The 22,192-nt window shown below is 37.6% G+C and overlaps 3 protein-coding genes across 5 annotated transcripts in view; 1 reads left to right on the forward strand and 2 right to left on the reverse strand.

Moving 5' to 3' along the window:
- Positions 1-22,192, reverse strand: part of LOC134825041 (uncharacterized) — an 852,482-nt gene that overhangs the window by 449,442 nt on the left and 380,848 nt on the right. The window lies entirely within an intron of this gene.
- Positions 1-22,192, reverse strand: part of LOC134825090 (uncharacterized) — a 55,658-nt gene that overhangs the window by 8,759 nt on the left and 24,707 nt on the right. The window contains exon 1 of one of the 2 annotated variants that reach the window (XM_063837236.1): positions 18,239-18,244. The exons of the other annotated variant lie outside the window; for it this stretch is intronic. The gene's annotated coding sequence lies outside the window, so the exon portion shown is untranslated. Of the gene's footprint in view, positions 1-18,238; positions 18,245-22,192 lie in introns of those variants that run through there. 2 annotated transcript variants of the gene reach the window in all.
- On the forward strand, positions 652-20,375 carry LOC134824945 (nck-associated protein 1-like). 2 transcript variants are annotated; one of them, XM_063836966.1, is made up of 22 exons: positions 652-816; positions 975-1,142; positions 1,341-1,483; positions 1,607-1,695; positions 10,430-10,635; positions 11,006-11,093; positions 11,239-11,366; positions 11,718-11,933; positions 12,221-12,388; positions 12,524-12,700; positions 12,994-13,173; positions 13,544-13,714; positions 13,879-14,106; positions 17,173-17,277; positions 17,399-17,551; positions 17,671-17,856; positions 18,003-18,167; positions 18,334-18,465; positions 18,767-18,889; positions 19,200-19,389; positions 19,636-19,805; positions 20,058-20,375. In XM_063836966.1, exons 1-22 carry the CDS (start codon positions 703-705, stop codon positions 20,187-20,189), a joined length of 3,432 nt encoding a protein of 1,143 aa, XP_063693036.1. In that variant the 5' UTR covers positions 652-702; the 3' UTR covers positions 20,190-20,375. The 2 variants fall into 2 exon arrangements, with proteins under 2 accessions (XP_063693036.1, XP_063693046.1); XM_063836976.1 differs by having other exon boundaries at positions 18,334-18,458; positions 18,760-18,889.

Here is a 22,192-nt window from a genome sequence, read left to right on the forward strand (position 1 = left end):
TTAAAAATGCATATATAGTACTTATACTCGTAAACCAATCTAAATATGAGGAAATAGTCCATCCAATGCTGCAAACATAATCAGACAATTAATGTACTGCACCGTCCAGGTACAATACAGAATTTCTTTATTGTAACTTGGCACACAAGAGAAGGGATATTAGAGATAAGTCAATCATTGGGAGACCAGAAATCTGATTTTCAATCAATTGTAGCTTAAATCGGGCATGTCACCTTCTTAACCCCAATCGTTGCTCAATGGCAAGGATAGAGCAGACAACTGAGGAATTAAAAAAAGAATTACATCCTCTTTTCGTAATTAAGTGATACACCCTCTAGCAAAAGGGAACTATGCTTTGACCATGGGCATGCCTCTACTTATTTCAACTGAAAATGACCTGGGCAAACTAGTTTCTGTTACGGTCGTTTATGGCTTCAAAGAGAAAAAAAACCTGAAACTGCACCCCATTGGGCATTAAGGTTGTGCACTCCAGGGGCCACTTTCTAATCGAAAAAAATGTTACAATCACCCTTTAAATATGGTAAAACTGTAAAATTTTCTGTTTTGACTTTCAAGTTGTATTCTCAATTAAGTCTCTAACAAATTTTTTTTCCTACTTTTACTAATTAATACCTTAAATGTCAACAACATAGGTTTCAAGTGATGATGAAAAACTGCTGCAAGTAACTGAATTAAAACGGAATGAATATAGATAACAGACCAAAGCCACCTTCACAGCAGAAGCTTGCTGAAAAGTTGATCATTCTTAATGAACGAGCACAGGGCTTACTTACTCGACTGCACTACAGCAAACAGGTGATGCTAGGATGATGATTACTGATTCTAGGATGATGATTACTGATGTAAATAATGATATTTGCTGATACAAACATAATGCTAACTGCTGATATTACTTCTAAACTATAGCTGCACTGCGAATAGATTTGATTAAAAGTAAAATCAATTTTTATCAGAGCTGTGGAGAGGAAAGGACCAGACCACCATGCCTCACTGATAAGATATTTGACAATGTTGTGAAAACTATCAACAACAAGTTTCCAAAACTAGACAAAGCCCAGTCCTCTATCCAAAGCATGAACTTAAGCAACTCCATAAAGAACGATATGAGACAACACTTGCAGGTAAGTTGTAGCTCAATTCTCGTTATCATGTCTAAAATTTGTTGATTATGATTTGTTGTATTGCGGGAGTTAATATTTCTTCTTTTACAACGTCAAGATGTGAAAAATATTTCGTTAGAGATCATATTTAAATATTTGAACAGATCATATTTAAATATTCGAACAGAAGCATTCAGATACATTAGCGACCCTCCTCAGGTTCACTACAACACGTTTGTTGATATCCTGGAGCTGAAGGAGTATGTTATGGAACTGCTTACTAATATTAGTGTGGAGGCGATGTCATTTGACATTCGTATCAACTTTTCTCTTACTGCAAACTTCCTTGACATCCTCTGTCGGTTAGTGGTTTATGTAATTTTAAATTTCAATGTAAAAAATGTATTCCAAATGAAGGATTTGTTTTAATTTTAAATAAAAAGCTCGAATATGTACATAACGTTTTTTTAAATCCATATTTTCAGGTATGTTAAGATGATAATATTGTTGGGAAAACATGAGAATGTGAAAGCAATTATAGGGATATACAACATTATCTACGATCAATCTTGCGGTAAGATAACTTGAATTATATATAAATCAACTGAATTTAAGTATCAAATCAGTTTCTCTTCTTTTGTGAACAGCTATATTGTGGTTGGTCTAATAGGTCCAGCTTTAAAAATTATATGTAATGTTATTTAAACTTTCGCTAAATTCAAAACACATCACATTAAAAAATGAATACTTCAATGATCAATCACAGTTGAGGGCACACGTACAAATATATAATCATCTATTTAACTATGTAGTATATTTGTTCCAAGATTGGAAATCTAATGTTTAGTCATGTATACATCAAATAATGTGCGTGTTTTGAGAAGGATCTGCATTCAGCATTCTACAATCGTTGCAGGAACAAATATTTAATCATGTGCTTAGTAGTAGTAGTAGTAGTAAACCCGCGATGGGGTGGCATGTGCCTCAATAAAAATATTACAATCATTTATTATTATATCAATGTATCATTAAATATTTCAAAAATATCAATAACGTATGGTTGATCCTTCACACTTGGTAAAATATATAAAAATAAAGTTAATCTACACTAAAGAATAAATAATCTATATTATATAAATCAACAATATTAACTCCCCATCTTCATGTAGTCATTTATCAAAGCGGTAGAAATCCAAGTAATTTTAGTACGCGGTGCGCAAGGAATTTCGTTTTTTTTAAAATGTGTAGGCAAGATAAGCCTAAGTGTGGCAGTGAAAATTGAAAAATAAGTTGCAGAATAAATTGCAGTGACTGACTGTCAAATGCATTATCGCAGTTCATTTATTTGACTGCACAGTGCACTAACGTTTAGGATTCTTACAGCTGTTATATTTTGCTAATATTTTGTTTAAAAGTTGTAAAGGACAAAGTTCTTGTCCGTCCACGAAAGGTTTTCTAGGTCAAGTTTTTGTTTGTCCAGTAAGTAACGTACAATGTTGTCCTTGTATGAATTAATAAACTTATCTTGTAACTTAGGTACGTTGAAGGGAAGGATTTTGTTTATTTCGTTTATCGTGTTGTTATATAATCGTGGTCCTACGTTAGAGATGCTATAATCGGTGATCCGTAATCTGTTGAACTTAATTTCAAAATACTTTGGATTTCTCCTTTCCGTTTGTCTAAGCGGTGATTTTTCAAATATACTACAGATACTCGATGGTGCTACTCCCATATAAACCTTGTGCATCAAAGTTAGACAGCTTTTAGCAATGAGATTAGGAAGAGCCAAAATTCCTATTTTGTTGAAGATGGATTTTGTGTGAGATGGTAGTTTACGTTTTTCTTTGTCGTAAAAATAGTTATGATATTCTGAATCAGTGGCGCGAATAGCTTTCTTTTGAGCAGAGAATAAAGACTGAATGGAATTTAAAGATTTAGTACCCCAAACAGTAGCGCAGTAATACAGGTGAGATTGAATTAAACTATTGTATAGCATTTTTTGAGCTTTATTCGGAATGGAACTTTTAAGTTTCATCATTACGCCTGCATTTCTGGATATTTTAGTCTTTAACTGTTTAATGTGCTGGCTCCAGCTAAGTTTTGAGTCAATAATGACACCTAAAAATCGTTCATGTTCACTTTTCACTAGTCGCTGTCCTTCAATACTAATATTTATATCCTCTGGTAATCTGTTAGTGAATATCATGTATTTAGTTTTTTCTACATTAAGTTTAAGACCGTTGTTTTTAACCCATGTCTGTACAGTATTTAATACTCTGTTTGCACGCATGTTCAGTTCAGTGTACGTGTCGGCAGAAACGATGATGTTTGCATCATCAGCGAAGAAAATATAATGGGCTATATCGCTTACATTTGCAAGGTCGTTTATGTAAATAATGAACAATATAGGACCAAGAATGGACCCTTGAGGAACTCCATGTTCCAATCCCATTTTTTCTGAACTGCAACCGTTGACGTGAACATACTGTTTCCGGTTAGTTAGATAAGACTCAAACCAGGATAAGCTAAGGCCTCTTACACCATAGTGCTCCAGCTTATGTAGCAGTATCTCACTGTCTACTAGGTCAAACGCCTTGGAGAAGTCAAGAAGCAGTAATGCTGACACTTGCTTCCTTTCTAGAGCTTTATGTATGTTAAACTGAGCTTCAAGCAACGCATGTTCACAACTGTGACCCGATCTAAAACCAAATTGCGACGCATATAGAATATTACGTGATTTTAGGTGCTTTACTAAACGTGCATGCATTATTTTTTCGAATATCTTTGAGAAGCAGGACAAAAGTGAGATTGGTCTGTAGTTTGTAATTTCGCTGCGCGATCCTCCTTTATGGAGTGGGATAACCTTAGCAAGTTTGAGCTTTTCGGGGAATACTCCTTCGTGAAGGGAGTGTGAGATCAGGTGATTAACTACTGGAGACAGCACATTGCAAACCTTTTTAAGAGGCTGTATATTCATATCTGAAGTCGATTTGTTCTTAAGATCATGTATGATTTCAGCAATTTCGGAGGGCGAGGTGTCCTCCAGCTCCATGTCAAAATCACATCGACTTGATTGGGGAAGAGAATGTCCTACTGATCCTGCACCGCGAACCAGATTGTTTTCGCTCTTTAGGTTCTCAGCTATATTAGTAAAATAATCATTAAAACTGTCAGCTATATCTTGTGAGTCGGTTATAACTCTATTTTTATAGTTAATCTTACTTATTTTTATTTTTTCTTTTGATTTCTTGTTTAATATTTGATTAATCATTTGCCATTGTAATTTGCTATTGCTCGCATGCTTTTTAAAATATGATGCGTAATACTTCTTTTTCGCAATATCTACTTGTTTTTCAACAAACTTTTTCATATGCTTATAAGTTTTTTCATTTTTTTCAGTAGGCTCTTTAACAAAGGATTTATATAGTTGGTTCTTTCGATTGCATGCACATTGAAGCCAATCTAATATCCACGGTTTAGAGTTTTTTCTGTGGTTTGATTTTTTCTTTTTAACTGGAAAACACTCATTATAGACTTCTTCATATTTAGTGTGAAAAGCTTCAAATTTTGTATTTGTCCCGTCAACGTTGTGTAAAAAATTCCAATCAATAGACGCTATTTTCTCCTCAAAACGAGCGATATTCTCTTCATTTATTACTCGGTTTGATGATTCACAAGTTTCATTTTTCAATTTATTTCCTATTCTATTAGTGTCGAGAAGTATGCCGGTAAATGTGGCAAGGTGATCAGATAGCGATTCAGTTATAATGCCTGACTTTGTTATAGCATGGCATTGGTTTACGAAAATGTGATCAATAAGTGTAGCACTGTGACAAGTAATACGAGTTGGTCGTGATATCGTTGGTGCGAATCCATACTCTGCAAAAATATCAACATATTTAGTAGTATGGTCATTTACGCCGTATTCTAATAGATTAATATTGGTATCACCTAGAAATAATACGTTTTTGTTGCTATGTCGCGCCAAATCTTTTAGGGTGTTTTCCAATTTTTCTAAGTAACTGGGGACATTACCACTGGGAGACCGATACATATTGCATAGTATGACGTTTTTGTGGCCATTTTGAGCTATCTCTATTAACTGAAATTCGCCAACGTTTGGATCATCTCTATAAGATAATTCAGATCGTGCAGTGACATCAGATAATTCACAGAGATTCTTGTTTACATAGGTTACTAGACCACCGCCCTTACCAGAGTCCCTTGCGGGAGCCTGAATAAAGGGGGGATGAAAGCCTTCTAACTCTAATTCTTTTCCTTGAAATGCCATACTTACAACCGTGCAGTTTGTTTCGTTGAAACACAGAACATCAAATTTTAGGTGCTGTTCAATTTCATCACGTATATTAGAGATTGCTTTGCTCAAAGATCGAATATTAAGAGATTGAACTTTAAATTCATAAGGCCTACTCGTGTTGATTTGCCGTGGTTCGTAGTATTTACAGCTATTTAGTACATCTGAGCAGTTATCCCATGGATTAAAGTTTAAGTCATTGTTTTCTTCAAAAGTATTACCTATATAATTAGAGTCATGGTTTCTATGGTATGGGTTAAATTTTGCGCTATTCTCGTAATTACCGTGTACGGTGTATAATTGTCTAGGTGATACCTCGAAACCAGGAAACAATTCACGTGTGCAGCTTTTGCATCCTAACTCGCCCGCTGAGCATTTATTGTGCGAATAAGCGTCGCAGATCCAGCAAACCGCCATTTTTGATTTGTTTCCTAGCTTTTTACAAGTTTTGCAACTCACCCTGGCAAAACTTACTTTAGATTTAGCTTTTGTTTCTGTACTACAGGGTATGTAAGTGTTACACGAATTTTCATTAGTTAGAGTGGTAATATCAGTATTAGTAAACGGAAATATGTCAGTAGTACATGCCAAACAATACCAGTTTATGAAACTATTGTCTAATTTCATTCGATTTACGTCATTTGGTTCAAGATTAGCACATTTACGATGAAAAATACCGTTACAAAGGCTGCATTTTAGCGGATCTTTACGTTCTAAACATTTTTTAGAACATAATCTACATCTACAAGACTCTTTGCACATCTTTAATTTGCAAAGTATAACTATAGATTACTGGTTATATGATATACGATAGATTACTGATTATCAATATAAAATTAAAGATCTAAAGAGATTTATACAGGAACTGTGGGTCAAGAAAACGGGTTAAGTTTTATGTTTGACTCCTAGTTCCAAAATCAGTCAAAATCTGTAAAGGTTAAATAATTGATTAAATAGTTAAAATATTTAAATATAAATACACTGAATTTACTCCAGTAATTCTACGCTTGTGTTGTGTTGAAATTAGTTCGGTCCGGATCTATGTTGTTGTTATCTGCAATTTTGCTTATAACCGGTACAGATAAGATAAGAAAGAGTAAAAAACCGTTTAAAATTTACTGTGATACATTTACCATGGTCTATAAGCCATCGCAATAAAAAATAATTTATGATTAGAAAAGAAAAAAGAAGATAAGGGACTTGCTGTTTTTTGAAAAATTTGAACTTAGGTACTTTCTGTGAACGTTACTATACGTTTAGCTTTGAAAAATTAAATTTGTTCAAAATTGTGTTGTAAACGATTATGTATTCGCGACGAAAAATCTGATTTAAGAATTTCTACTGCATTGGCAAAAGAGATCGGAACTCATCCCTTAAAGGCCACACCTCTTCGATTACTGTCGGTCTTCGCCTGGCCAGTTCAATGATGCAGTCCAAGAGACGCGAAACGATCCCTTTCTTGGCTGCTAAGGTTAGATGAATACCGTTCCCATTTGGATCTAGTATAGTGCACCTTTTCCTCACCAGCTCAAAGCATATTTGATGCGAGTCAAACATCAATAGATTTTCAACCTTCGTGGTTAAAATAAATAAAGACTCGTTAAACCTACGAATTTCTGGATTTAGCCAGTGATAAGTGGTTAGTGTTATGGAGTTAAAGATGAATGTGGTGTTTGGGTATCTCTCACAATAAGTACGCAGATCATTCGCCACGACATCAAACAACGAGTAAGAACGGTGATTATACCTGGACAAATCGTTGATGCCTGCCGAAATCACCACGTAACTCATGTGAGGGAATAGGTGCTCAAACTTGTGAAGATCAGTGATTTTGTACATTGTCTCCTTGGTGCATGGCAAGTGAGTAGGAAACAAGCTGACGGGTGTGGTTGAATGAATTGAATCCGTCAATAGCAGAACACGTTCCGTTGGAATCGGAGTCGGGTCTGTTTCTGGTCTACTAGATTGGCGGATTGGTGGTATATGCTGTGGTGTGGTGGGAGCTGAGAGTCTGCGAAAAAGTTAGTGATAGTCTCTCGCCTTGTGCTGTGGGATCTGCTTTAATACCATGTTCCCAAAAGTCCTGGGAGGACCTTGACATGCAATAAGTCTGCCCGTGTTTGAGGTGTATGGATTGTGTCGTGAGAGGTCCTATTTTGCTGCGGAAGTCAATTGTTCGGGTAGCACCGAGACTGACTGTGATTATGTTACTGGGGTTGACGATGCAAGCTTCGTTGTCACTGTGCATGGGAATTGAAGATTTACCGTTCTCATAACGAGTAAGAAGGCAAGTTATGTTGTCTGTGGTGAATGTTGGGTCTTCTGTGTGATGAGCGATTGAGTCTATGATTTCAAGGAGTGGGTGATTCGTGGGAATATCAAGTGGTTTGTGTACTGTTCTGCCATAACGATACTCTGTTCTACCAAAAAATGCTGTCTGTCGATGCCCTATCTTAGTAAAATGTACTCCGTGGCAAACTGTCTCCAGGTCTAAATGGTCAAAGTTTATATCACACGGTTCAACAGCACCTGGTATAGTTGGTAACGTCACCGTGTTGAGCTGTGCTGGTGCTGGTGGTGGCGGTGGGGTTGATGGAGGAGTTCTTCTAGAGTTGGCGGCGCTTTCATAGGCTAACATGTCCGTGATACACTGTTTCGCTGCCGCTATCGACTCTGTTAGTTGTTCAATAATCCTCGCATGATGGCTTTCTGCTTCTTGAAGTTTCTCGGAAATGAGGGAGGTTACGGAAGTGAACTGATGCAAATTTTTAGAAATATCATCTACATTGCTAGTTAGGTGTTGCTCTAGGTGTTGCTTTAAATGTTCATAGGCATGTGCCTTTCTATCCCTAGTTAGCATCCCTACTCCTATTGTATGATCTGTAAAACCACAGATTGTTGAATGGTATTCCGATTCATGTTTAAGTTGTTCTTCTGTCAGGGTTGAGAAGAGCTCTAAACTTGTTTTAGGAGATAATAGTGCCGTCCTAAAAGTTTTATCGTACGTACCGTCTTGTTGTGGGGGTACCAGGCAGGTCTTTGAAGAGGTAGTGAGTGGGTCACTACCTGGTAGCCCCTTGTCATCTGATGAAGGATTCGTCTCGTGAGATGGGTGGGTGGTTGGCTGATCCAATAAGTTGAGCGCGGCGTCGACCATGGTAAATTTTCTTATCAGCAAACGAATTTCATGCGTAATGTAAAAGACAAATATGATAATTTTATTCGGTCGTGGCATAGATGTGTTCCTCGTTCACACTGCAAGATGTTGGTTGAAGAGGGGGTATTGGCAGGAGATCTTGATCTTGCAGTGTTGCCATTGCATTGCAACCCTTCCACATTCTTTTGCCTTTTTCCGGTTTGTCAGGATCATGATCAGAGCGAGGCTTGCTAATCCCAGAACTGTAACTCTGTAACTAAGTTTGCGATCAGGAGGGTTGTCGTGACGGGATGGGGGTTTTCAACTCTTGTCTTTTTGTCTGTTGTTTGCGGTGCTAGCGTTTGTTTGCAGGCAATGTTCTCAGTGGCCCTGCTAGGAAGTTCCTCTGGGTTTTGTTCCTCTGGGTTTTGTTCCTTTGGGTTTTGTTCCTCTGGGTTTTGTTTCTCTGGGTTTTGTTCCTCTGTCTTAGTGCAGTTGTTGCCGGCTGGGTTCCAGAGATAGTTGCCCTGACACTCACAAGCAGAGTGGTCGAGTGAGACCGTGATGTTTTCAGGACAATCTTCATTCTTCACAAGAAGGGCTGTTCCGGACACTGTAAGTGTTCCCTTCACACTCTCTACAGGCTGTACCTTCCTTTACTTGTACAGTGTACAGCCCTGCAAAACAAAAGCAGTGATCTGCACCAGGAGTGGAGGTAGATCCGTTGGGACACTGGGTGCAGTTCACAGAGTTAGCAGCTCTATAACTGTATGCTGGACACAGTGGACGAATGCAGCCGTCAGCAGTTGTGTTGAAGTTTTCGGACCATCCACAAGAGATTTGGGTGAGTAGTTGGAATGTTGGCATTCAGGGGAGGAAGTGTAAACACAAGAGCTGTGGAATAGTAGCCACGAAATGGATATCTGCTTTCCGTGTTACCTACACTGTTAAGTCGGTGAAAGTGTAGTTTTTTGCAGATCAGGAGCGCCGTAGAAGAGTCTGGATAGTAATAGGAATTCGCGGCACGGCGACACACGTTCTGACGATCTACGCCGTTAATACTCACCATCAGTAACCCCTCGTTGGAGCGCTCATACTGTGTCTTCCATATCGTAAACTTTGTTTTAGTTATTCCTGTACCTTGACAGAGAGTTTAAGGTGATCAGATAACATTAACAATCCATTTCAATTATACTATAATTATGTTATCATTATTAAATCCGATATACTCTGCTTACTTAATTTTACAGCTGCAAAGGTTTAATTGAGTTTGAAAAAGTTATCGAACTTACTTGCTATCATGATCATACAGAATAGGAAGAGAAGTACCTTCATGTTGCGAAGTTGGCAAATGAAATTATAACTAGGGTGAAGTAAGTCTGAGGTTACACTAGACTGGGTTTTATTTCTCAGTTAAAATACTGTATTGAGTAGAGTGACGAGAAGCAGAATTAGCAAGGCAGAATCACCACTTTCGAGTTTCTATAGGATGATATCAAGAGACAGGAATCAGGAACTACTCAACCACTGACGTGGAACACCACGTGACAACATGAACATGTACCCACGTGACCATGTGACCATGTGACCATGAATTTGCTGCACACTTAGCTGGAAGGTTTTACTCTGAGTAACTGAGCCTGGACAAGCACTAGTTCAGGAGATAACTGTTATACTATAATACATGATTTTATGGTCTCCAAAATTGATCAACCCGATCTAGATGTATAAATCGGTCGGAAACAAAATTTAAGTTTTTCCAAAAATTTTCTTTAAATCATCTATAACCATTGACCATGATGAGTCAGTGGTTGAAATGGAATTGTCTCACAGCAGTCACACAACGCCTGTTTTTAGGGGAAGCCGACCCAAGCCGAGATATTCACCGGTTAGGAAACCTGATCGAGAGCTGTGACACGCCACTTAAAAAGCTGGTGGACGAGATTCTGCCTCTCTCCCTTCGTGTGGGTCTGGCGCTCAAGTCTCTACACAATCTTCACAATGAGAAGAATCTTCATATCAACGAGATGAGGGACCACAGTGTTTACAAACTCATTTCACAGGTTAGTAATTCAATACACTTTCTATTTAAAAACACGCGCAAACGTACATTTTTGGATTCATCCAATTGTGATCAATAACTTTAGTTAACTGCTATCAATTGCATTTACACGTACACCGCACCGACTATATGATATATTGTATGTACAAAATGTATTATATGGCAATGTCTCTATTAGCATTGCATGGATATGTTATATTAAACATGATACTTATTGTAATTGTACATCTAGCTATCTAGGAAGTAACATAGGTCGTAAGGTCGTGTCTGCAGCTATAGTACACTCTAGACTGTAAATGGCTGACTTGATTTTAACATGATTTTGGCCTGATTTAAACATGATTACACGTTATAATTATGCACTACCTCAGAACGGGTTGTCAGCAGAACCAGTGGTAGCTCCTGACCCAGGTTGTAAAATGATAAGTCTAGATAAACTCAACGAATGGATTCTTTATGGTAAATTAAATTCCTCATTTATATTTGGTTACCAATGGTTTGGGATTGTTTATTATCAAGAGTTTGATTTAAAATGAAACTTGAAAGCGTTCCTTCTTTTTTTCCTGGCACAAAATCGTATCCAAACCTAATTTGAAATATGCAGGGTATTTGGTATGTCCCTCTCAACTGAACAGCAGTGATCAGAAGGCTTGGAAGAATGCTCTGAGTGACTCGTATATAGTTACTTTGTTTAGAGATGAGGTGGTCAACATTCACGATATGTATATCGAGGTAAGTCTAGTTGGGAGTAAACTTGATATTTCATTCTTGATATTTTTACCTGACTTTAATAAAGTGTGACACCTAATAAAGTGTGACACCTAATAAAGTGTGACACTTAATAAAGTGTGACACCTAATAAAGTGTGACACCTAATAAAGTGTTACACCTAATAAAGTGTGACACGTCAGGATCATATCTCATTTCAATGCCACTGGTACACCCACTAAATTACGCATCTGCTTATATTTCCAACGCAGGATCTTCCAATTAAATACTTAAACATGTTATTGAATTGCTGTAATTTACCTACGGACTGGTAAGAATGTTTTCAGTAGGTATTAGCAACTGTAACCTTGTCAGGTATTTGAACGTTACAAAGGACACCGGAAGCTGATTCAGATGGTACAGGAAGCAGCCATTTCCTTCGCCAAGAATACCCCCCTCAAGCACCAGGGTCGGAGAAACTATCTGAGACTGATGTTGAGTGAGATGATAAACATTGTGACCTCATCACCTGGTCTTATAGCCCCTAAACTTCTTCTCTTGCTGGACGCTATGAGCGCTGCTACAGGAGAGGTACACTGTGAATGTTGTTTTGTTGGCTTGATGTTCGGTTCAAATACATTGTTTAATCTTTAATTTTACCCTGGTCTTGATCTTATTATACGAAGTGGAAAATAGTATTCGAATATAATTAACCGAAGGATCCAAGCCTAACATTGTGTACTTCCCTTCGTGTCCAAATGCAATATAATATAATTGACCCTTATTATGATGAAATAAGTCGGACGATATTGTAAACACATTTTTCTTAAGTTTTGAAAGTATGAAAGTTAAAACAACTCTACTTTACTTCTATTCAGGTGTTGTGGCTAGTAAGAAACTTTGACTTTGATTGGAAGAAATGCAAAGTTAAAGTATCTTCGGATAACTTTAGTGACCCTCTTATAGCACAACTCCTTCACGGCATTGATTCGCTCTCCAGACTCATCAAGAATTACCACCCCATCATCAAACGTTACTTCTTACAGGTCAGAATAGCTTGCTGTACTTTAAAATATGATCTATAAATGTGTTATATTTGTTGTGCGAATATTATTGGTTATAAAGATAGCTCTCTTTACAGCTGATAATGAGTCACCCAATGTCATTGAAATTATCTGCAGTACCTGAAACAAAGCGATTGTATTGAACTACGACACATCATACAAAACTTCCCGGCTCCTGAAGAAGAAAGCTTGCTCCTCACATCCTTTATTGATAAGTTAGGGGTACTCGACATTACCAATCTTGAGGCTGACGAGGATTTCAAACCGCTCAGAATCGACTGGCAGCGTCTTCAGGTACTGAATAACTTTCTTTCCTTGCTCATTCCATTCCGGGCTCTGATTTACAAAAATTAAACTACTTTTCTTACAGTCAGCATTTGTGTAATTGGATTTGATGGAATTGCAAAGTAATATGATTACATAATCACTATGTGGAATGTGGATCAGTGATAGTTGTCCGACTTTGTATTTCAACAAATCTGTAATCTTAAACGATTTTGGCATTTATTCGCTGCATGTACAGTGTATATGTAAAATGTACATGGTATACTATATAAACCTATTGTGTAACACGACACCGCACACAGGCGTACACTAATGTCAGTCAAAGTCAGCTGCAACTAAAGCAACACGAGGGTCTTGCGGTCTGTATGAATACAATCGAATACCACTCAAGATGTGTGGACAGCATGGACATCCTGCTGAAAGAAGTTACGGATCTGAGCAACTTGTGCTTTTATCAGAAAATAATTCTGGACTCATTCCAGGTTTTGTGATGAGATCTGTCAGTGTGTAAAGTGTAACTTCTAGGGGCTTATTCTGTCACAGAATACCTTGTTTATAAATCTTTTGTCGTATGGCGCAGCAACATTTTTGTATGCAATGTGCTTTTCGCGCTTAGGCCACGTACGTACGATCGTCCGTGCCGCGCGCGCCGCATATATGTATGTGTCGCGCGCGGGCGAAGCATTAAATTACATATCACAAAGATAGCTCGAGGATATCTTGCAAAAGTTGGCGTAGGTTCGCAAATTAATAAATGGTGGACTCAGGAATCAGTCGAAATTATATCATAGGTTTTATAGCTTATCTATATCTATCTCTAGTGAGTTCCGCTAACACTTGACTACTCCCCAGAAATGCTTGGAGCGGTCAGACACTGCACCATACAGTGTGGTGTACGCGGGGGTTTGCTCCCATTTCATCAATACCTGTAACGATTACTGCCCTGAGGAACACTGCTTCATCGGCAAGAAGAGTATCGATCTGGCCAACAATTTCCTAGATATGACTGCTAGAGAGGCTCAGGTACACTGTCATATCCTCTTTTTAATACTCACGTCTCACACCAATCAATCAGATCTCGTTTGATCTATTACATTAATGATTATCCCTAATCACTAATGTAATAGATCTGTTCAAGAAATCTTGTTAAAGCTAATATGAAAGATTTTATTTGCCTCTTTGTTCAGAGATATCTGGAACTATACTGTCTTGAGAGGATAGAGATGCACATGAACACGCACCCTTCCTTTGGTGCACAACTCATGGCTGAAGCTAGGAATAACAAAGAAAGAGAGGCTAAGAAAGAGCGGCCCGCTCTACCTATCCCTCTACCTGGCGCTGAGAGCAAGAAGTCTAAACTGGAGGACATGACACAGATGGAAAAGAACTTTGCTAAGATGGTGTCTCATTTACAGGTGAGATAGTTTGAGGAAGGGATATAAGATACATGATATTTAGATATAGTTGAGGCGAAGCTCTGAGATAATCTCAATTTGTACGAAAAAATTACATGAATAGATGACAATAAAATTTCATAAATAGATGACGCAAAAATCTAGAAAAAGAAACCAATGAAATTGTCATCTATTCATCTATATTACAAGGGCTTTGTCAAGTTGATTTGTATTAACTATGCGGAAGTATTGATCAGTGGCGTGAACCAGATCCTCTGCTCTTGCTATTACCCTCCGAGTCATTTCTTTTCTCTTTTTCTCATCTAGTGTCGCAATAACTTTTCTTTCGGCTCTTTGAGAAAACTCCAAATTTTGCTCAATTTCAAGTAAAGAAGTTGTTATTTTTTCCAGATGCTCATCGACCAGTCCCATTTGAATTGCCACGCTGTCAAACTCCTCCTTTAATATACCATAATTTTTTGCATCAATCCCGCTAGAAATGGATTTGTACCAAAAATAAGGTGCCAAAGGTATGGTAATGATTGTACCTATGAGCGTAGCAGCACCTGCTGCAACTGCTCCTGCCACACCAGCTAATATTTTAACTGGAATATTATTTGCTGCGCTTGTTTCTGTGCACCATTCCAATGCAGTATTTCCTCCTGCCACAGCACCATAAAGACCGCCTAGTACTTGTCCTACACCTGGAATGGTCATAACGGACTTTAACGTACCATGGTTTTTACTAGCGTAGGCTGATGCTACCAAAGCCTTTTCTCCAAATGTTTTCCCTCTAGACTCCGCTCTCTTTTGAAGCAATGAAGCTTCACGTTTAATTTCCTCATGATGCTCAGTGGCAGATTCGAGATTTGTTTTTGCTTCATGCATGTTCGTCAACTCTGTCCAGAAATCAGTAAGAATACCATCCTTCAAGTAATCATCTGCAGCTTCTTTTAAATCCACCCCATAGACTTTCACGTTGCCAACTGCACGTTTAGTTTGTGCTTCAAGCTTCCAGTACATCTTAGCCAAACCTTCAATATCTCTTATCATATCCCTCACTTCTTGCTGTCTTTCTGCCAGTTTAATCTGTTTTACTCTCTCTATCGTTTGAACTAAATGTTTTGCCAGCTGGCACTCTTGAACGATTCCGATGCTCTTTTTTATTTCTACCAGTCTACTTTCCACCAAACAAAATGAGCAAACTGATGAAATTTTGGAACAAACTGGACATGGATCTTGCTTATGGTCCTTACCAGTACGATCTATCCACGGCGAGTTTCTGTCCGCTGCATCCACCATTCCCCCAGTTGCTGTGATAATCACTGATTGTCTCTCATAGCACGGTACATCCTGAGCTATGTAACGCCCATTTCCTTCCTTGTCGTGGTAAAGTACAGTTATAAAAACTACTTCAGTGTGATTTGAAGGTGGTTTAAAAGATGTTATCGCTTGCTTAGGCATCGTGCAAAAACCATCTTCTATGAGTTTTTGATACTTGATATTATCTTTCCGTTTTGCTTCAATTTTGAAACTCCCTAGCAGAGCAAAAAATTTGGACAACTGAGTCTGTGCTAAGACGCTTACTGTAGCCTGGCGTTCCTGTAAAATAGTTAAATCAAGTTAATAAATTTAATCATGCAAGAAAGTTGATGAAATGGTACAAATGTATGATGGTGAAGTCTTCAAAATTAGTAAAGTATTGAAACTCACTGATCAAAACGTATAATTTTCATTGGGTCATTTATTGGTTTTAAAAAGGTAATAATCAGATCTACCGTAATTCTTTCTGTCTTCGCTCTGACGAATATATCTTGAGGAAAGGCATTCGCCACCACAACACTTTGCTGTGATCCCATACTATAAGCCTGTTGAACGATTATGTTGTATATTAAGAAACTGAACCCTCTCTAAATCTATTGTATTAAAAATGAGGCCCAAAACGCTATCTCGAAAACAAGTTTTACAAAAAATCAGGCTGGACCATAAGAAAAACAAAGAGTTCTGAGAATAACAAAACGTTTACCAGAATGTGAATATTGTTGAACATGTATGCAGTCAAAAAACGATCAAATACAGGGTGTACCGCATAAAGAGTGACTTTTTTCCACTTCAATAGTTTTTGACAAAATTAAACTTTACGGTTATTTTTAACTAAATTTTGTCAGAAATATGGTTGAATTGATAAAAGCAACTGATAGAAATTACTCCTTTTTATCAGAAACAACTAAAATGTTGATTTCGAATTTTTTTCTTGAGAACAGCAAGCTTAAGTTCCTGGGGTAGCACCATAACAGAATAGCAATTTGTGAGAAATCGAACATTGATAGTGACTTGAAACTTGGTATGCACAAATTCGACACATATAGACACAATGTGATGAAGAGTTTTTAGCAACTGCTCCTTCATAATATTTTGTATCATTTCTCAAAAACTTTCTGTGGTACACCCTGTATTTACCTAAAGTGGTGTGATCAGCTCGCGCCTCAATTTCGCGCACTGAAAAACAAACTGGAAAGGAAAGTAGAGAACTCGACTAATTTATTTAGGCTTGCAAGTTGAAACATGAGAAGTGGTATAATATTCAGAGGAGAACTGTAATATCAGTTATACTTATCATCTGTACAGTAAGTTGATTAAAATAATTATGTATAGGAGAAGTTTGTCAGTGTATTCTGAAAAGTTGTCTCAGGCCTAGCATCTAAGCATGAAATGACTTTGCAAACCACGTCATATAATCACTTATTCCATTAACAAAATAAACACAAATTTCAGGATGGTGACAGGATTCGCAAATAACTAAAACACAAATGATGAATGATCATAATTTACGAAATAAAACCTGCTCTGCGATGTAGTGATTATCTAGTCACAACTTACACAGTCACATCATCACATAATACTAGTGTGTACTGTCACCAAGATGTTATTAGATCGAACGCAGAAATTAGATTTGTTTGTTATTAGAAAAAAGGATGTGGAAGCCTGTCCTACGGATGGCCCCCTGTGATTAAAAGTATGTTAAGAATAATTACCAAGTTTCCAAACCTGACAACCTGTATAATCTACATTCTCTACGCTCTACAGGCACTGAACACGTTACCTAACCTGGTGGTATGGCAGCACACTTTCGCACCAAGAGAATACATCATACACTATCTGGACGAACTCTTCAACCGACTTATCTCGCAGGTATACTGTATAGTAGTAGGCATAGTAGTAGTTTCAGCAACTTCTTGATGTTACAAATAATCATGTATGTTGTATCATCACTACTGTATTGAACATGTTTCTAATGACCTCTCCTCCGCAGCACATATTCCAAGAAGGAGGACAACAGATCCAACTCCCAAGTATTATGTCTCACAGATTAGTCGGTATCATGGATGTTTTCAGGCAGTTAGAGAGTTACATTACTCTCGATACTTCTAGAATATTCACCATCAGCCTCCTGCAACACACACAGGTCTTATACTGGCTTCTTATTGTTTGTTATAACTTTTTTAAATCTTAAATTTAGCGTTATAGTCAATTAAAATAATCAGGAGATCTAAATCACCACATTTGAAGACTTTTTCCCCTTAGCCACAAGAGAACTCTCCTGGACCCACACTAGCAAGTCAATACACAATTTGGTATCTTGACAAGCTAGAGGAACACATCAAGAGTGGGGAGGTGTGTTTTGCGCCGCTGCGCAAGTGCTTCGTGCGCAAACACCAGATGGCACCTAACTTCAACGCGGAACTTTACACAAACATAGCGGAGTTACAGGTTTCTACAATTACACACGAAATAGTGTATTATTGTATTATCATTTTGGAAACAAAGTTAAACTCAAATCTCCCCATTAAAAATGTTCTTGTTCATCAAGTTTTGATAAAGTTACCCCTTATTCTAAAGACCAATATTACTAACAGGCTCTAGCGAAGATGTTAGGCCCGTACGGTATAAAATACATGGGAGAGCAGCTCATGGAGAGATGTGAACGACAAGTACACGAGATGTTGAGCATTGTTCAGGAGAACAAGGAACTGCTCATCCAACTCCGAGCATGCACCATGGATCAGTTCCCGACCGGCGCGGTTAGTGTATTCATAGCTTCTAGCAGAGATTATTGGTAGAGGACTTTTAGTTATCAATTTTAATTTACAACATCAATAAATGTCTCTGACGTTTCTGAATTAAGTAATCACAAAGTAAATCTATCCTACTGAAAGCTTAGTTAATTAACTGTATTTATATTCTCAGTTATCAAAGTCATTGAAAAGGCACGACCAATTCATGGCTAGCTGTATTTTGGTGGGAGCCCTGCTTAATTTCAGACGTCTCACTCTTGCTGCTCTGAAGACTGTAGTCGCTAAACGAGCTCCATTCTTACAGGTAATAGTAATAGTATTACAGGTCAGTATTATGATAAAGTAAAGCATGCCAGTTCATGTTTAATTAATTATCACTCTCGAAGATGAGTGTAAACTCAACGCAGATAGAAGTCAACTCGAGTCAGTTAGCTCTTTTCTTTCGTCAGCAATTGATCGTAGCATTATTTGTTTTATCAATATCGAATATCGATTCTCGTAGTTCGAAAGCGTCGAACTTAAGGTACTTTTGAATTTTAGTACGTGTCGAGCTACAGTACGTGTACCATCAATATCTTTTGTTGTTTTGACTGGTTACCTTACAGAACTGTATTCTTGACTTCAAGACGAATATCCGCCCTGACGTGGATCCCAGTATCCCAGATGAGATTGCATCTGCTGCTGGGTTCGAGGTTGATGCTGATCCGGTACTCTGTGCTGCAATACAGGTATTGCAAGTTTTACCACATATCTTTAGAAATTTAGTTTCTCTCTTTCTTATTGAAAGACTGTCAAGTTCGAATTTTATTTTCTAAATCTTTTAATAATTTCGATGGAATTGAGGAAACTAAAAATCATCAAACTATATGAGCATAGTTACAGATCATAATTCACAGATCACACTCTCAAACCATGAATCCACGATGTGACATCTTCGGATAACCCATTTTAAAATCCTCGAATTATTTGTAACATAGCATTCCTACACGCATTCCTACACGCCCCAAACAACACTGTACTTATCCCTTCCTTCCCTAGAAACACTGCGCTAACCCTGCCTCTGAAACTCTGTGGATGCTATTTAACGTGATGGTAGCTGTCACTCTCCCTCTACAGTCTCTGGACATCAACTCTGTGTACCGGACACCTATTGAGGGACACGAGAACAATCTGCATTGTGTTTCTACTGCTGTAACCTGGCTTTCTTCTTGCGTTTATACTAACTTAGGTGGGTATCTTACTGTATAATTAGGGTTAGACGATCAAGGGATCAAGATCCAAAACGAAACAGTACTATTCCATGCTTCTTTCGTTTCAAAATGTTTTGAAATGAACGGACATTAGAATGAATGCTTGGGCCTCTAGCGTCCAATTAATGTCCGTTCGAATAAAGTCCGATAAGGTATCTGATAATCGTTTGTGAGCCGTCCACTGTTAGCATAATCAGGTAATCTAACATATATATTTATTTCAGTGCGCTCAGGATTAGAAAAGGAGCCGTTACAGGTGATATTGAAGGAGAGAATGAGGGAGTTTGTTGAGAAAGTTTCTGAGAGAATGCTCAAACTACAACTGGAAGATGACAAGGAGTTACAAAAGGAGATCAAGCAAAGGGATTCCCTCTTTATATTGCTTGAGAAAATGGTATGATATTAAGTTAATTACTGTCTAAATTCTTATATCAGTAGCTTTTAACACGTTGTACCATGTACAATCTAGGTAAACTATAGGTAAAAATATAATATTAATCATAAGCTAAAATGTACTAATCTTTGTATTCTAAATGGGGAAAAAGAAGAAACATTGTCAGTCAGTCGAGAAAATTGTCAGTACATTCAATGTACATTCGGTTACTATTAATTTGATGTAAGTTCAAACATAACAATCTTGGTACAGGTAAGGGACTCTAACTACATAACGTACGATATGTTGGAAAATAACTTCCCATTTACCATACTGAGAAACTCTTACCGAGCTGTCTATGAGAACAAGAAAAAGAAACAGCAGAAGATAGAGAACGAGATCTAGGGAGTACTAGATCCTTGATCTGCAAGCCTCTGCTCGTCTAAGACGTTGGATTGAAGATTATCCGTTTTGTAATTATTAGTAAAACGCTTTGAAATTGTTTTGATTGATTAGTGATAATAATTGACGAAAACTGAAAATTTGACTGTTGAATTTTTTATAATACCGAATGAGAATTGAATTGTAATAGCAATTTAATTTTGTAGTATGTAGTCATTAGTCACTAGTCATCCTGCAAAAAACGCTTTAGTTACCATGAAAATTATCCTGAAAAGCTGAAGAATATTTCTACCTTAGGACAAGGTAGTTTTTTAACATACTTTAAAAAATGGAAATCGTTTATTTTTGATATTATATTGCAAGAATTCATCACACATCATCTCTCCATTTTATCATGTAGCAGTAATTAGTAAAATTTTTCCTTTTTACCACTTTTGAGGGATATAATCAATAATCAATTACGACACAGTCATCGTCGACTATAACGTATAATACGGAACTTGAAGTTTAACCAAGTTTTACGCTTTAATCACAAATAACGTTAATTGTTGCGATTTGATCTTATTTCTGGACACCGATTTATCATACTATTACTCCTAGTTTTATGATTACAATTGTAAATTTCTATTGATAATATCATAAATTTGTTAATTTTTGTAAAAAATATGCGTTTTTTCTCGATCTTCAGTACAATGACTATATTGATACATGTTACCGTTACGTATCCCAAATATCATTCGTGATTCGGCGGCGCGCGCTTCGCGCGCGAAAAGTGGCATGCAACGTATGTCAATGACTATACTAGAGGATTACACAGGATTACACAGGATTAAAATTAAATTATAGATCCATTATCATGGACCGTCATAATTGTGCAGAGATTATTGAAAACATTCATCTTTCCTTGAAGTCAGGGCCAGGGTTATCCTTAAATTTTAATTATGACTAATTCGCGAGGTTCTCACCAAATTGATAGTAAAATTGTTTAAGTTTCGTGCATTTGAATTACGTTGACGCATATCTTCGGTGAAGCTATTTCGCTCTTCGGAGCAGCGAAGGAAATAAGTGCACACACAATTGACAGCATAGGAGCGCCTTTCTTGAAATTGAATATACTGTGGGGTGTTTGGTTGAATATTAAGTGAACGGTGGCAGTGAATATGGAGGCTCTGGTGATTTTGAGGAATTACAGTTGAGTTAGGAGACAAAATTTCCATAAGATGGACTTTGAGATTTGTTTCATTGATCTTGCTTGAGTCGGTGATTTCAGTGCTTATTTCAATGAGTGGCATTTGAGAGAGATTTTTGACTAATTTCGACCTCTGTTTTGAATACAAGTCACATATGTAAAGAACATGTGACTCGTCTTCGATTGTCTCAACGCCCATACTTGATTGACACCATGCACATAGTCTTTGCTCACGGGGTGTGTTGGAGTATCTGCCTTTTTCAATATGGAGATCATGGGCGCTGATTCTAAGTTTTGTGGTGCTATTGATACATGTTACGTATCACAAATATCAGAGATATTATGTGATACTTAATTGACGTGATTCCGCCTTCGGCGGCGCGCGCTTCGCGCGCGAAAAGTGGCATGCAACGTATGTCAATGGTGCTATAACGACGAGAGAAGCCTAGAGTGATCACTATGAGTGATGAGGTTACACAAGGCGAAGATGCACACAGCATGACTTAACCATGCTCACAACGCGAGTACAGAATCCTCTACTGCAACAGTTTATTGTTTATACTAGGTAGTGCGCCATCGACAGTGAGCCGCGCGTGCCGACTGTAGGATGGTTTTTTAGCGCTAATTTCGGCCAGCACAATTTTCTTCAAACAAATAGATATTGAGTATCCTTCCCGACCTCCAATTGCAACAAAAATTGGTAAACTTACTCATAGACTTACAAGGAAAGTGTCCGAAAAATTTAAAGCATATCCAACCATCAGACATTATGTTACAGCTAAAAGCAGCGTATTTTGCCCCATTTTGATCACTATAT

This window comes from Bolinopsis microptera, chromosome 1, assembly GCF_026151205.1.
Source record: "Bolinopsis microptera isolate Bmic1 chromosome 1, MBARI_Bmic_1.0, whole genome shotgun sequence".
Taxonomy (NCBI): domain Eukaryota; kingdom Metazoa; phylum Ctenophora; class Tentaculata; order Lobata; family Bolinopsidae; genus Bolinopsis; species Bolinopsis microptera.